Genomic DNA, 13623 nt, shown 5'->3' on the forward strand with positions numbered 1-13623 from the left:
GTGTCATGTTGAGGTCCAGTGAGAAAAGATCCATTTTTCTGGAAAAGAGCTGAGTTAAGAATACATCTGGCTCCTGATTTAATTTCTCCCGGTAGAGGGAATGAGGGTGGCCTGGCAAAGCCACAGGAAAGCACGTGTGTGTTGTGCTTCTGGTTTTTCCCAGGGGCAGTTACTGAAGGTTTGAGGCATGAGTCCGGTGCCTATTTATCCTCACTGGTGTCCCTATTCAAAAAGGCAGTGGGAAGGCTCAGTGGGACAGCTTACACCCAGACACCCTGCGCCTCCGGGTGCATCTCATTCAGAGACAGACCCCCTTTTAGAGCAACCTTAACATGTTATTTGAATGTATTGGAAAAGATGACAAAATAGATGTGAGTTCCATGTGGATCCGTGAGCATAGCACCAGGAAGATATGCAGTACCTCCACCCATGAACTACCTGCCTCTTAAGGGAGAAGCCAGAGGTGTCTGTGAAAGCCCTCTGAGCGGTGAGCCGGGCTGCCGGAGGAGCCAGGCGCTGGGCAGTGATGGAAGTGTCCAGCAGGGGGCTGGCATTCTCTGTCTATAAGTAGCCCCGGTTCCTCTTCAGAGCCTCGGCTCAGCAGAGCTGCTGTTCGCTGGGGAAGCCAGTGACGAGCGAAGCATCCTGCCTATGGGATGGGAGGCTTGCTCAGTGCCGTTTTTTTCTACCCACTTCAAACCTTCAGGGTCCAAGTATCAGGGAAGGCAGGAAATGCCGAGTGAAAACAGCAGCCCAAAAGTTCTCAGTTAACCGCAGCGAGGGAGGCTCAGCCTGGAAGGGGGGTAGAAAGAGTTGATGCAGAGAGAGTTTCATGCTGAGCCCTGTTTGGACTGAATTTATGACTGAATTCATGTGAAGATCAGAGCAGTACCGGCATCAACATAGTGACAGGGTTTGGATGCCATGGTCTGCATGCACTCAGAGTGTTTTTAGTAAAGAAGAGAAGGAGCCTAGCAGAGATTTTGTCCTCAGCTTCCCCCACCTGCTACATCCAAAGTTAAGGAGCGGCAGCTGAGGACACCTGTCCGGTGGGCAAGCACCTAGGATGGCTCTCAGCGATTGCTGGCTCCAGAGCGTGTCCTGCAACTTCTCCAATCACAGTCTGGAGCTCCCCGTGAGCGAGGACTGGTTCCACCCGGGGGTCCTCTATGTCATCCCTGCCATCTACGGGGTCATCATCCTGATAGGCCTCGTGGGGAACATCACCCTGATCAAGATCTTCTGCACCGTGAAATCCATGCGCAACGTGCCGAACCTCTTCATCTCCAGCCTGGCTTTGGGAGACCTGCTCCTGCTGGTGACCTGCGCTCCCGTGGATGCCAGCCGGTACCTGGCCGACAGATGGCTGTTTGGTAGGGTCGGCTGCAAGCTGATCCCCTTTATACAGCTCACCTCGGTGGGGGTGTCTGTCTTCACCCTCACGGCTCTCTCCGCAGACAGGTAAGTCCGGGGGGGGGGGGGGGGGGGAACAGTTGCATGCTCTCCGAGGGGGGTGGCTGCCTCAGTGAACCAGCTACCACGGCTGGGACAGGCAGAGCTGTTTGCAGCAAAGGAAGTTTTGCTCAAACTCAGATTCCCTACCGGGCATGCTTTTTTTGTGCTGGGGATTACTTCTGGAGTTTTACCTGTTGGTTTAAGAAAGAAAAGGGAATGGATGGCAAAAAAAAAAAAAAAAAAGGGAGGGGGGATAAAGAAAAATAATTAGCTTAAGATGGAGGTGCACTTTCTGGACACAAACCCATTGAGCGTGGCTTTTCCCTAACTTCTCCCCCCCCCCCTGCCCCGGGCAAAATTAATTGTCCTCTAAGAAAAACCAATCACAACGAATAGGGTCTCAACCCCAGGCAAATGCTTCTTAGAAGCCATTGGAAATCTTCAGAAAAGCCCCACTGCATTTCGAATTCAAAATCTTTCAGAAATGACCAACCGGGGGAAATGAGGGACGTTCCCTTACAATTCATTTTCCTCAGTTGAACTTTTCTCACAGCTGAGTTTGTATTTGGCTTTCTGTAACTGAACAGTTTGCGTGCTGGTTTTGCTTTTGTTTTTTTCTAACTAGTGAAATGAAGCATTCTTGGATTTTTTTTTTCTTGAGGAAGCTCCATTCAAGTCTGAGTTTGAATTTTAATATCTTTGATGATGTCCTTCCATATACATTTCATTTCGAGTGAAATGTTTGGGGTGGGGAGTCAGTACAAAAATCTTTTCCAATTATTCTGGGAAATATGCATATTTGTGAACTGCATTGCTTGTGTGAACCTACTGCTTAACAACGTCTATGTATTCATTCTTAAAAGTTTTGAATGCCTGTTTGAATGAACTGTTTGAATGAACTCCCTCTTTGAAGACCTGTTTGAATTAACCGGTCAGGAAATACCTGCAGGGTGCTCACATAAATTGCTGAGTGCATGTCATGTGTTTCTGAGCTCGAGAAACTGGACAAGTTAATGAATAGATTCCAGACGCCTCGTAGACCAGATGGTCAGATTAAGAAAAATTGGCAGAGTGAACCAAAGACTAGAACTTTTTATTTTCAAATCCGCTGTCTGTGATGGTGTTAAAGGTACCTAAGGATTTGAACGTGTACCGGGAAAGGTACAGAAGCAGCTCTTGAAAATGTGTGCTCCAAGGAAAATGCCCCACATTGTAATACATGTGGCGCTGGCTTCTCATTTTGCAGAGGAACAAATAGTCCTCAGGTGATCTGGCTTTGAGTAATGGGCAAATAAGATAATGCTATCAGTGTTTGTAGACATGTGTTTATACTCAGCCGCCTGGAGTACACTGCTCGGCACACACCACGTTTTCAAAGATTGAAAACTAACAGCCCAGAAATGAGGTTTGCACATCGTACCGGCTGGATGGGTCCCTCCATTCCCGCTCCTCACCTCCAGCCTTCCATGACCCTGAACGTTTGCCCACAAGGTACTAATGGCCACAGGTAGTTTCAAGTATTGATCCAGGGCAGGCAAACTTTGGAGCCGGCAGAGGGTCTGGGCTCGTTACCAACAGCCGAGGACACCTCAAGAGGAGGGGATTTTCTTGATGGGAAGATGAGATTTTTGTTTCTGAGTTGTGAGTGCAGTGGTACAGATGACGTTTACTGTCTCTTTGGGGTGGAGGTGGTTGGTGGGTAGGGTGGAAAGTGAGGGCGTGGGATGTGAAGATGTAGCTGCACAGAATCCCTCCCCAGAGTTTCAAAGCAGACCAAATTCACTATCAGCAAAAGAGCGCTTTCAAAGCTGGGTTGCACGCTTTGTCAGCTCTGTTGTATTTTCAGTGAGTTTAGAGTTCGTTACTGTGCATCCTTCCCAAGTCATTACTCTGAGCTTTCCTACAACTAACTTTTTGTGTTTTGCTGCGGCTTAAAAAGGCTGATGGATCATCTGAATCACAGGTAGTGCATCTACCCTAGTTCAACAAGCATAGGGATTGAGCTACTTAAATAACATGAGTGTACTTACCTAATGATTTCATTTTAAAAAATATATATTTTATTGATTTTTTACAGAGAGGAAAGGAGAGGGATAGATAGTTAGAAACATCGATGAGAGAGAATCATCCATCAGCTGCCTCCTGCCCACCTTCCATTGGGGATGTGCCCGCAACCCAGGTACATGCCCTTGACCGGAATCGAACCTGGGACCCTTCGGTCTGAAAGCCAATGTTCTACCCACTGAGCCAAACTGGCTAGGGCTATTGGTTTCATTTTTAAAAGATGTTGGAGCTTTATAACAACCTCATGAGGTTAGCAGGGCAAATATATATCTCCACACATACACAATATCTATTTTTTCTCAGAAAGGTATAATTTACATACAGTAAACTGAACAAGTGTACAGTTCGATATATTTGTACACATGTCTATACAACAACATAACCACAACCCAGATGAAGGTATGGAGCAGTCCCAGCACCTCGGAGTTTCTTCTATGCTCCTTTCCATGTAATACCCACCTCTATAAAAAAAATACCCACCTCTATAAAGAGACAATCACTATTCTGAGTTTAATTATCATAGATTATTTTTGCCAGTTCTTTAATCTGATGTAAATGGAATCACACTTCTTTTTTTTAATATATTTTTATTGATTTTGTACAGAGAGGAAGGGAGAGAGATAATTAGAAACATCAATGAGAGAGAGTCACTGATCAGCTGCCTCTTGCACACCCCCTACTGGGGATATGCCCGCAACCAAGGTACATGCCCTTGACCGGAATCGAACCCGGGACCTTTCAGTCCCCAAGCCGACGCTCTATCCATTGAGCCAAACCGGTTTCGGTGGAATCACACTTCTTATGCTTATCATTATGTTTGTGATAGTCATCAATCTTGGTGCACAGAGCAGTGGTTTGTGATTTTTAATCATCATGTAGTATTCCATTGTATTGAATATATCTCAACTTATTTATCCATTCTAATGTTGATGGACATTGGGTTGTTTCCAGTTTAGAGCTGGTAATAACCTGCTCTGGATATTCTTCTTCATGCCTTCTGAGGGATATAAGTGTTTATTTCCCTTGGGTATATACCTAGGAGTGGAATAGCTAGATCATAAGAGTCATATACTTAGTAAATATTGTCAAAGAGTTTTCTAAATTTCTAGTCTGCAGTGAATAGATTAGTAAAATGGGTGAACCAGAAGACCCCCCCAAACCTTATGATCATCACAGTCATTGGGGAGCTTAAAAATGTACAGATTCTTACCCCCCACCCTACATCTACTGAATCAGGCCTTCTGAGGTGTGAACAGACACTAATAATCATCCATCCCTGCTCCCTGTAGGTTGACCAGCAATGTCGTTACTTTTATCCCAACCTCCCTTCTGCAGCCCTCCAGATGAACTTGAGTCTTTGTTAACATGAAAAGAGTAACATTTTTCTAGAAAAGTCTCTACTGCTGCCACTGTGTCAAAGGGAGACTTCAAAGCAGTCCCAGAAACCAGAATTCTGGTTTTCGTATGGCCAACCAATTGCAGATTTGCACTCAAATTCTATATTAGTCCCTGCCCTCTCTCACCTTCCTTGCTTTCTTTTCTTTACATACACACTGATGTCCTCATACACGGGGGTTATACTGAACTCCTGGCTCTGCTTCCTTGCTTATGCTGTGTCTCACGCACTCTCAAGAACGTGTTTTCCTCTCCTAAATAGAAGATTCCACTCCCCATCCCATGCAATGTATGCTTGGAATGGGCATTGGTAGCACTGCACTTTAGGCCTTTTTCTGCCATTCTTTCCTCTAGGAGGGAGTCAGACCAAGTCATTTAACTCTCTGACCTTAGTTGAATTATCCATAAAATAGTAGAGTCTAGCTAGATTACTTCAAAGATCCCTCCAAATTTTAAAATCTTATGAGGTTTTTTAATCTTTCATTTTGCCTATCAGTTGGAATCTGGCTTAAGCCTCTTCCTTTAAGCCACATGTGTCAAACACAAGGCCCTCGGGCCAAATCCGTCCCGCCAAGCCTCGCAATGTGGCCCGCACCGCGCTGTCATCACTACACTCCGCTGCGTTTCCATCGCAATGACAGTTTATGACTGTTCAGTAAACCATTCGGCCCGCGATTTAGGCTGGATTTTAGATTTTGGCCCCTTCTCTGATTGAGTTCGACACCCCTACTTTAAGCCCTAAATTGGACAATTCTAGCCCAGATTTTCCTAACCCTCTTCTAAATGTGAGACTTATTATCTGAGACATAAATTATCTTGTGATGTCTTTCACCTTTCTGTTTTGAAATATTTCACTAATTTGTCTTTTTTAGCCTCTTATATATTCACTGCTTTAACTTTTCAAGTAGATTATTAAGAATGTTGAGGACAGGGATTTCTTATACAATATATTTTGTATCTTCCACAGCGCCTCACACAGTTCCTTGTACTAAGTGGGTGGTCAATATTTATCAATTAAAATTGTGGTTCATTAATGCATACTTTTTCTTCTCATTCTTATTATTCTCCATTTTTTGGAATTTATCTGAAAGCATGCTTTTAAATATGTATCATGCAGTCACCTGCTTCTTATTTGTTCCTCTCTATTAAGCTCTCATTATTTGGGTAAATGAGAGAAAAGCTATTCTTTGCGAGTCAGTGAATAGATTCTGGGAATAAATAGATAATTGGATAGATGGAATGAGAAGTAGATGGGGAGAAGATGGATGATGGATGAGTGGATAAGTGGATGGGCAGATGGTGGACAGATGGCTGGATAGATAGTTGAATGGTTGGATGGATAGATGGGTGTATTTTTTACTTAATGATCTTTCCTACTAGATACCCATCTCTGTACTAGGTGCCTCAGTATTGTGTGATGGAATTTTAGACCTGAATTGGACCCTAAGCAGGAAAAGGGTAAGTAGAGTTTGTGTTTTCTTTTCCAGGAAGCATAAAGGTTAAAGCTGGATTTAAGGTTGGCAGCCTATACTAGTAATGCCCAAGTTAGGTTGTGCCTGCTTCGGTATTATTATGCAGTGTTATTTCTGCTAGAATGGAGCTGGCAGAATGAATCCTAAGGACATACAGATGTAGCAGTTCCATTGGGATGTGGTCCTTGTTCAGTCCCACGGAAGACTGTTCATAAGCTCCCCCTCTGCTGTGATTTGGAATGTGCAAAGAAATCAGAAAATGTTACATTTATGCAGACTTCTTGAAGTACATATTCTTTGAATTTATTGCCAGGGACTTATGAGGTAATGTAGTTTTCAGCCTTTCCTGACACCTAAGGCTGGATGGCCCAACATGCTGGCCACTAACCACATGTGGTTATTTTTTTTAATATATTTTTTATTGATTTCAGAGAGGAATGGAGAGGGAGAGGGAGGGAGAGGGAGGGGGAGAAGGAGGGGGAGGGGGAGGGAGAGGGAGAGAGGGAGACATCAATGATGAGAGAGAATCATTGACCAGCTGCCTCTTGCATGCTCCCTATTGGGGATCAAGCCTGCAACCCAGAGATGTGACCTTGACCGGAATCTAACCTGGGACCCTTCAATCTACAGGCTAATGCTCTATTTACTGAGCTAAACCAACTAGGGCTGTAGTTATTTAAATTTAGCTTAAATAAAACAAATTCATTCTCTAGTCACACAAAGCACATGTCAAGTGCTCAGTAGCACTATGTGACTCTGCTGGACAGTACAGATACAGAGCATGTCTATCACTGCAGAAAGTTCTACTGGACACTACAGAAGAGAGTTTGCTACATGCCTTTGGGTCCAAATCTCTTAAGATCCATGTTAGCTACTCTTACTCATTGAGGATATCAGGAATTCCTCAAATAAGCAAATATCAAATGCCTCCCAGATATACAGGCTCTTCCGGTCTTAAAAAATATTTTCTGCCAAAACTGGTTTGGCTCAGTGGTAGAGCGTCAGTCTGCGGACTGAAGGGTCCCAGGTTCGATTCCAGTCAAGGGCATGTACATTGGTTGCGGGCACATCCCTGGTAGGGGGTGTGAGAGGCGGCTGGTCGATGTTTCTCTCTCATCGACGTTTCTGGCTCTCTATCTCTCTTCCTTCCTCTCTGTAAAAAATCAATAAAAAATATATTTATATTTTCTATTGGAAGATACCCAAAAATGAAGAGAGAAGAAACAGGCTGCCCGATACAATCACCAGCCACAGGTTTGGAGAATTTAGACATTCCATTGGTGAGGTTTTGAGACCTTTTGAATAATGCTTGTGGAGATCACTTTCTGTCTCTGCATTATGAACTTCTGTCTGATCCTTCCATTCTCTTAGGCCAGGTCCTCTTCCACCTCCCAGTCTGTCTGTCTACCTTCCTATACTAAGACTCACCAGAACAAACACTGCTCTAGCTAAAGTCTGCTTCTCATTGTCTCGCATATGTACCACCTGACTTCTTCCCTCTCTGACTTCATTTTCCCCTCCCTGATGGCCAGGCTTTATTTCCTCCATCTATCCAAATCCTAGCAATCCTTCAAGGTTCACTCCCAATCCCTTCTCTTCTATGAACCATTCTCTGGATCTTTTCTTTTACTGATTTTTCCCCTTTCCCAAGATGTTTTTACCTGTTCGTTAAATGCCAAACGATCTTATCTTGTATTACTAGGTCCCTTTTTATAGATGTGTTTTCTTCTTCCTTAATCATATGGGAAGCTCCATGGGATCTCTGTCTTCTACGACACCCAGACCCACTTTACATCTAGTAAGAGGATAATAAATGCAGCTTGGTTTATGTTTGACTAGTAACTAAATGATAAAGTCCAATGGCTACAAATAAAGTTCAAATCCTTGAAAATGTTGTTCTGAGACTCAGTTTCCAATTGGGGGAAGGCGGGGGCAGTCCTCACATCAACAAGCAATGCTCAAAACGCCAGCTGGTTTCCTGGCCAGTGTGACTCAGTGGTTGAGCGTGGACCTATGAACCAAATGGTCATGGCTTGATTCCCAGTCAGGGCACAAGCTCAATCCCCAATGGTGGTCGTGCAGGAGACAATCAATAATTCTCTCTCATCATTGATATTTCTATCTCTTTTTCCCTCTCCCTTCATCTCTGAAATCAATAAAAATATATTCTTTAAAACCACCAGCTGGTTATCTGAGAATTTGACTTAATTCTGACACTATGTGGCAAGAGATAGCATCAGATACAATAGTTTGAAGGCTCAATCCTATAAGGCTGTAACACCCACCCACCCTCTCCCCCTGACACCAGACACCAGTCACAAATCCAGGTTGTTACCTATACTTCTGAGCAACTGGCTATAAATCCAAGGGTCCCAGAATCCTCGCTCTTTGGGTTCCATTAATTAGCTGGAATGGCTCATGGAACCCAGAGAAACATGTTATTTACTACATTAGCAGTTTATTATAAAAGGATATAACTCAGAAACAGTCAGATGGGAGAGAAGACCATTTAAGTTCTTCCTCTGTTGGCGAGATTACATGAGCTACCAGCTCATACTTTGTCTATATTATGATTTCTCTGGAGCATATGTTGCCACTCTGGAAGGAAATTCAACTCCTGTCTCCCCGTAGTGATGGATCTGTCACAGCTGCTGGCAGACTCTGCGAGTGCTCAGAGGGCAGGTGCAATGGAAGTGAGGTTTCCCAGAAAGCCTCTTTTCATTGGAGCCTTTTCAATCTTGCTGCGGAGAGGGCAGCAGAGAACTTTGACCTTGTTTCTCATATATTATCTTGCGAAGTGTGAGACTTTGATGTGATTAATGACCATTTCTGGTAACTTCATATGCATGGGAGCAAACAAAAAAACACCAACTTGATCATGAGACGTAGATCATAGCTTGAAAGGGCTTCCTAGTGGTTTTTCTGAACTGTGCTTGTCAATAACATCCTTTGAGAATAGACTACATTTGCATATTTGCACTTGTAAATCCTCCTGGTATGTGGGGTTTGCAGAAATTCTCTCTTAACACGTGTTTTGTGGAATAAGAGAGAAAAAATTCTCCATTACTCTTTTTCTACCTCCCAAGATATTTTTTTTATTACAGTCATCTTTTAAATTCTTGCTGCTACTTAAAATGATTTGATTTTCTTTAAAATGGCTTAGAAGCTGCTGGTTCATTTTACACATTAAAGGTCACCTTCTTTAGGAAGTCTTTATTGGCTACTCAAACCAAAAGAATGACCAACACCATTTTATCACCCAATTTCTTTTTTGCAGGTTGATTGGAGTATAATTTACATTCAGTAAATTTCAGGTCTTCATTTCTATGAACTTTGATAAACTTATACAGTCATAAAACCACTACCACCACAATCAAGATACAGAACATTTTCATTATCCCCCAAACAAGGACATATTTGCTCATGTCTTTGATTGTCTGCCCCCTTCCTCTACCCCCGCTTCTAATAATTTCTAGAATATTATATGAATAATATCATATAGTATGTAGTTAGTTGAGTTTGGCTTCTTTCAACTCATATTGTTGCACATATAAGTAGTTCTTTTTTTTAAAATATGGAGTAATATTCCATCACATGGCTACACTACAGTTTATCTACATATTCATCAGTTAATGGGTGTTAGGGTTTGTTTCAGTTTTTGGATGATTATTAATAAAGCTGTCATGAACATTCACATACAACTTTATATGTATGTTTATCTTTATTTCTCTAGGTAAACATCCAGTATTATTTTACTGATAATTATTTTGTTCATTTGTTTGTTCACTTGTTTACTGTCTGTTTTCCACCACAAATAAGAGGGTAGGTCATTAATTATCACTTCTCTGGCACTAGAACAGTTTCTAACCTGTAGTAGGTGCTTGGTTAGTGTTCATGGAATACATGAATGTGTTACCAGTGATGTGGATCCTTGGTTCTTGAGTTTGGCAAAGAAAGAATTCAGAGCCACAAATTCTAGCGTGAGGAAGTTTATTTAGCATGCAAAGTAAAAGAAGAGAATAATCCGGTGCGCTGTTCAGAGAGCTGTTAGCCTTTTAGAAGGAAAGTAACAGAGGTGGAAGAAGTAAGCCAGCTGGGCTGTGTGGACTCGGGAATCAGAAGAAGGCCCCTTGGAGACAGATTCAGGGGGTTATCCAGGACCAGTTGCCTCTGTCTGCTGTTCCCCTGGTTGCAAGCCTCATGGGGACCTTTAGAGATTAGGAGAAAGAAAACAAAGATACAGGCCAGAGGAAAGAAGGCCTGGATATGCTCCAGAGAGTGTGTGTGCTGGGTCCTTTGTCTTAGGGTTCTTATCTGTTTTCTAAAGACAAGAATTTTAGGGGAGGATCTCAATAGAATAATTATTGGCTTTCCAGGTGTTTCCTTTAATATGTTGATTCATCAAAATGATCATATAGGGTGAGGTTTGTGATCTCTACTAATTGGTGAGTGCTAGGGTAGGGGGTTATTGATCATTGTATCTGGTCCTGATGCCAACATGGCATTGCTTCATCTGGTTTCGCTGCTTTTCTGGGCCTGGAGCTGAAACACAACTAAAGCCTACATATTATTTCTAGTTTGACCAAAACTCTGTCTCTGTGGTCAATAGACCTGAGGCTTTGTTCCTAAGATTATTTGATGCTTATCAGAAGCTCATTGTCCTGCGGGCTTTATGCTTAAGCGAGTTGACAAGTGAGGGAGAAGGAGGCAGGCGAGTCAGGGTGCTGGATGAGGCCAGTCTGAATCAGCTGTCTGTCTCAGTTTCACCATCACTTGCCAAGGAATTTTCTGGACTTCTCACTATTCTGCCTCAAATGGATGGGTACATGGAAGAAGGAATTAAAAAACATGAATGAATTCTGGTAGGCTTTATTATGCACCTATAATATTGGGTTAAGGGCTGTAAATCATATTTATTTCCTTTAATGGTTAACAGAGTGACTATAGTAAGAACAATGATTTCAACTCTTGATGATAAGATCTTAACCAGTTTTCATGAGGACTGTTTGGGGGTGCTTTTTTTGGAAACAGCATGGATGGACCTAGAGAGCATTATGCTAAGTGAAATAAGCCAGTCAGAGAAAGACAAGTATCACTTGATCTCACTCATATGTGGAATCTAATGACCAACATACACTGATGAACGGAGACATAGAAACAGAACAGACTGTTAAACCTCAGAGAGAAGGCAGGGGAAGGTGGAGGTGGGAACAGATCAACCAATGAACTCATATGCATATATGCATAACCCAAAGACACAGGCAATATGGTGATGAAGGCTTGGGGGGGAGAGGGGGAGAGAGCAATGGGGGTAAAAAGGGACATATGTAATACTTTCAACCATAAGACTTATTTTTTTAAAAAGACAATAAATAAATAAATAATTTTCAGAAAAAAACAAAATTATGAATACAAAGTTAGGTAGAGAAGTGAATGTATTAAAATATTTAGAAATCATATATTAGATTTATAAATCATAATAAATCACAAATTTAAATAAGTTGATAAATTTCACAAACATCACAAAATCCAGAAAAATAACATGATATCCATTAACTGCCTGATATATATATTTATCATACTTGTTTTCTTAAACATTTTTTGCTTCATACTTATTTATCTCCTCTTAAAATGACAATGATTTGGAAATATCCTTTTCTATAGAGAAATTAGAAAGATAAGCCAGTTTTTATCATGCTTGATTAAGATTAGCTTATTAATGACAGGTTAGGAAAATTTCACTCATTATTAGTAATGTCATATAAATGTTTAAGATTATTATCAAATGTTTAGAATTATTTTAGAAAGTCATTATCAAGTTTCTTTCTTTTTTGTTTTTTGGTGTGTTTTTATGTTAATCCTCATCCAAGGATATTTTTCCCATTGATATTTAAAGAAAGTGGAAGGGAGGAAGCGGGGGAGAGAGAGAAAAAGGGAGAGACATAAAGAGAGAAACATCAATGTGAGACAGACACATCGATTGGTTTCCTCCACTGGGGCCAGGGATGGAACCTGCAACCCAGATTTGTGCCCTTGACGAGAAGTCGAACCTGAGACCCTTTGGGCATGGATCGACATTCTAACCACTGAGCCATGCCTGCCAGGGCTCAAGTTTCTTTCTTATATGAGCTGTAAAATTTCACAGCATTTCAAGTTTTCCTGTGCCTTGAGTAATCTTACTCATTTAATTGATAATGCTCATTAACCTATATGTCATGAATGTCACCACATTGAGTTTGAAGTTATCTTTATTGATGTTAGTATTTTTGCAGGTATACAAAACATGAGTGACTTTACACAAATGTATTTGCCATTTGTAATTTGGCTAAAGGTTCTTGGCCTGTAACAGACATAATAAACTCAATTTTGCTGATATATTTGGATTTAAATCTACCATCTTTTTATTTGGTTTTTATTGTTATCACCTATTTCATACTCCTTTTCCTCTCCCTTCTTTTAAATTAATTAAATATTTTAATTATTTTATTCTCTATCCCTTCATGAGATTGTTAATTATACAAGTTCTTGTTAGTATTCTTTTAGGGGCTACCCTGGAATTTACAACATGTATCCTTGGATAATTGGAATTTACTATAAATTGGAACTCTCCTACTTCCCAGACAATCCTATATAATAAAAGGGTAATATGCAAATTGGCCCTAATGGCAGAACGACCACTTGACCAGTCACAATGAGGTACACTGACCACCTCTAGGTTCCTTTCTCTGGCCGGCAGGCTCTGATCGCCTAATGGCGAATGGGGACCCAAGGGTGGGTGGCAGGGGACATGAGTGGCACTAGGCCAAGGCCCCCACCCCACCAGTCACCCTACACCCAGAGGGCGACCCGGAGTGGGGGCAGGGCCAGAGAACAGCTGATCTCTTGGTCTTACCATGGCAATCAGGCTCTGATGGCCTAATGGGGAACGGGAACTGGTGGTGGGAGGGAGCAGGGGGCAGAGCCAGCTGTGGGGAGCCAAGGAAGATGGCCCTAATCGCAGGCCAGGCTTAGGGACCGTATCCACGCTTTAATTTCGTGTGCCGGACTTCTCGTGTAAGGATAATCGAACACTTTAACTTCATTTTCATTCTCTTCTGCCCTTTTGGTTATTGTTATTCTATATTTTAATTATCTCTATATTTTAAAACCCACAGGATATTATCTTTATTGTTTTCATATACTTTACATTTACATATTTACATTTAGATGTAGACTTATTCCTTTATTTACCTTTTCT

The 13623-nt window shown here is 41.9% G+C and overlaps 1 protein-coding gene across 1 annotated transcript in view; it reads left to right on the forward strand.

Moving 5' to 3' along the window:
• The first annotated feature begins 734 nt into the window (after positions 1–734).
• Positions 735–13623, forward strand: part of GRPR (gastrin releasing peptide receptor) — a 34163-nt gene continuing 21274 nt past the window's right edge. Inside the window, exon 1 of the mRNA XM_036440028.2 lies at positions 735–1461. Within this exon, the coding sequence (XP_036295921.1) occupies positions 1067–1461 (395 nt within the window). The 5' untranslated portion in view covers positions 735–1066. The remainder of the gene's footprint in view (positions 1462–13623) is intronic.

The sequence above is a fragment of the Pipistrellus kuhlii genome, unplaced genomic scaffold, assembly GCF_014108245.1.
Source record: "Pipistrellus kuhlii isolate mPipKuh1 unplaced genomic scaffold, mPipKuh1.p scaffold_m20_p_16, whole genome shotgun sequence".
Taxonomy (NCBI): Eukaryota; Metazoa; Chordata; class Mammalia; order Chiroptera; family Vespertilionidae; genus Pipistrellus; species Pipistrellus kuhlii.